This window comes from Echinops telfairi, unplaced genomic scaffold (assembly GCF_000313985.2).
Source record: "Echinops telfairi isolate 266 unplaced genomic scaffold, ASM31398v2 ScPeMD7_5592;HRSCAF=6446, whole genome shotgun sequence".
In the NCBI taxonomy this organism is placed as follows: Eukaryota; Metazoa; Chordata; class Mammalia; order Afrosoricida; family Tenrecidae; genus Echinops; species Echinops telfairi.
The window spans coordinates 50093588-50095397 of record NW_022109491.1 but is presented as its reverse complement, the minus strand read 5'-3'; the positions used below and the strand labels follow the sequence as shown (position 1 = coordinate 50095397).

General features: G+C 36.1%; 1 protein-coding gene across 1 annotated transcript in view; it reads left to right on the top strand.

Annotated features, from left to right (window-relative positions):
- The window catches only part of NAPB (NSF attachment protein beta), a 61972-nt gene that overhangs the window by 50819 nt on the left and 9343 nt on the right, over window positions 1-1810 (top strand). Inside the window, 1 exon segment of the mRNA XM_045295255.1 lies at window positions 520-548. Coding sequence (XP_045151190.1) covers window positions 520-548 — 29 coding nt within the window.

Here is a 1810-nt window from a genome sequence, read left to right as displayed (position 1 = left end):
GCTGACTGCAAAAGTTTAAAGTGGTTGACTGTGTCAAGACAACTTGACTGTGTCAAGCTGACAACTCCCTGTTCGTTTCCTGTTCTTGTCCACTGCTTTCCTCTTAGTTGAGCATTGATCCACTTCTGTCCTTTCTTCTGCAGCTCAGAGTTCCAGGATTATCATCCATATTTACTTCATTTGGTTTCTTGTATTTTTGTTGTAGTGGGTCTAATTAGCCTGTCCTAGGGTGCCAAGTTATCAGAAATCTTCTATTCATTTTTTGTCAGTTATTTAATTTTTCAGTTCGAAAAATATCTCCAATTTTATGTGGTTCTTTTCCTTTAATTCTTTTTAAAGTTCATTTCACCTGATGCCAGGGGCTTAAGTGGAGAGCAAATGCTTTGAGTATGATGAGGGCAATGAATGTACAAATGTGCTTTACACAATTAATGTACATGTGGATTGTGATAAGAGTTGTATGAGCCCCTAATAAGATGATTTTTTTAAAAATAAGAAAAGAATAAAAATTAAAATAAGATAAAGTTCATTTCAAGCATTTCCTAATTGTTTTTGAAGCATTTTAATGATAGCTCATTAAAAATTTTGGTAGATGTTCTAGCATGTTTTGCCATCTATTATCTTTATTCATTATGAGATATTCCTAGTTTTTGGTATGGCGAGTGATTCTCTATTAAAAACTGGACACTTTCACATTATAATATTTGGATCTGATTTAAATCTTATCTTTCGATTGGTTTTCATTACACAGCTCCATCAGGGAAAGATGAGGGACATTGTCTCCTTATTTTGGGGAGGAAGTAGAAATCCAGGTTGTCATATGGCCACCATTGCCATCTTAAAGGGAAGGGGCTCACTTCTACTAGGCAGGGGACCATGATGGAGTTTTACCTTGTTACTGCTGTGTGGAGGGAAACCTAGGCACGCCGTGTGTTTTCTATTGATTCTAAAGAATGAGGTAGATCAGCAGTGGTAGAGGGCAGAGCTCATTACTGATTGTCAATACAGGGTTGTTTTTGTTTGTTTGGTTGGTTGCAGTTTTTTTTTCACATTTTTATAAAAAGAAAATTCTGTTTGTTTTTAATAGGGTGCTGCTGTATAACGATTAAGCTATTAATTGCACAGTTGGAAGTTCAGCCCCCCAGCTGTCTGTGGGGGACTAGTTATACCCTGTCTTATAGGGAGGGTTGTTATGAGTCAGAATTAACTCGATGGCACTTTATTTGGTTTGTTTATTTTTTGGTCTCTGGCATCACTTGGAAAAGGTTAATGAGGCTCTTCAGAGTTTCACAAGGTTAGATAGCTAGGCTATCTGCTCATGTACGTAGGTTTGTGTTCACTGTTTTTCTGTAGTATTTGGCTGAAGTAGAGCAATTCTTTTTTTTTTTTAGTAGAGTAATTCTTGTCTAAAATTTTTCCCTTGATAGATTCTTTCTTTCTTGGTGCTTGGGAAGAGATGGCAAGTTTTTTATCTGCTGTTTTTTTGGGTATGTGTGCCCACTAGTGTCTCTAGGTTGCTAATTTCTTCATTGCATGTCCAGGATATATGAGGCTAAAAGCAAGCCCAGAGCATTCACCTTTTGATGTTGCATAGGCCACAAGTCACTAGCTTATCTACCTGATTCTCTCCACCTTTATGACTCTCTGTTATTGCATGTAAATTTACCCTGGCACTTAGTTGCATTTAGTAAGAAAAATAGAGAAAAATATGCCTGTTCTATCTTCCTGGAAACAAGAATTTGACAAGTCGTTTTTAATAAATCAATTCTTTATGGAAATGTATATAATTTTTCTTGTTTAGTAGAATTTT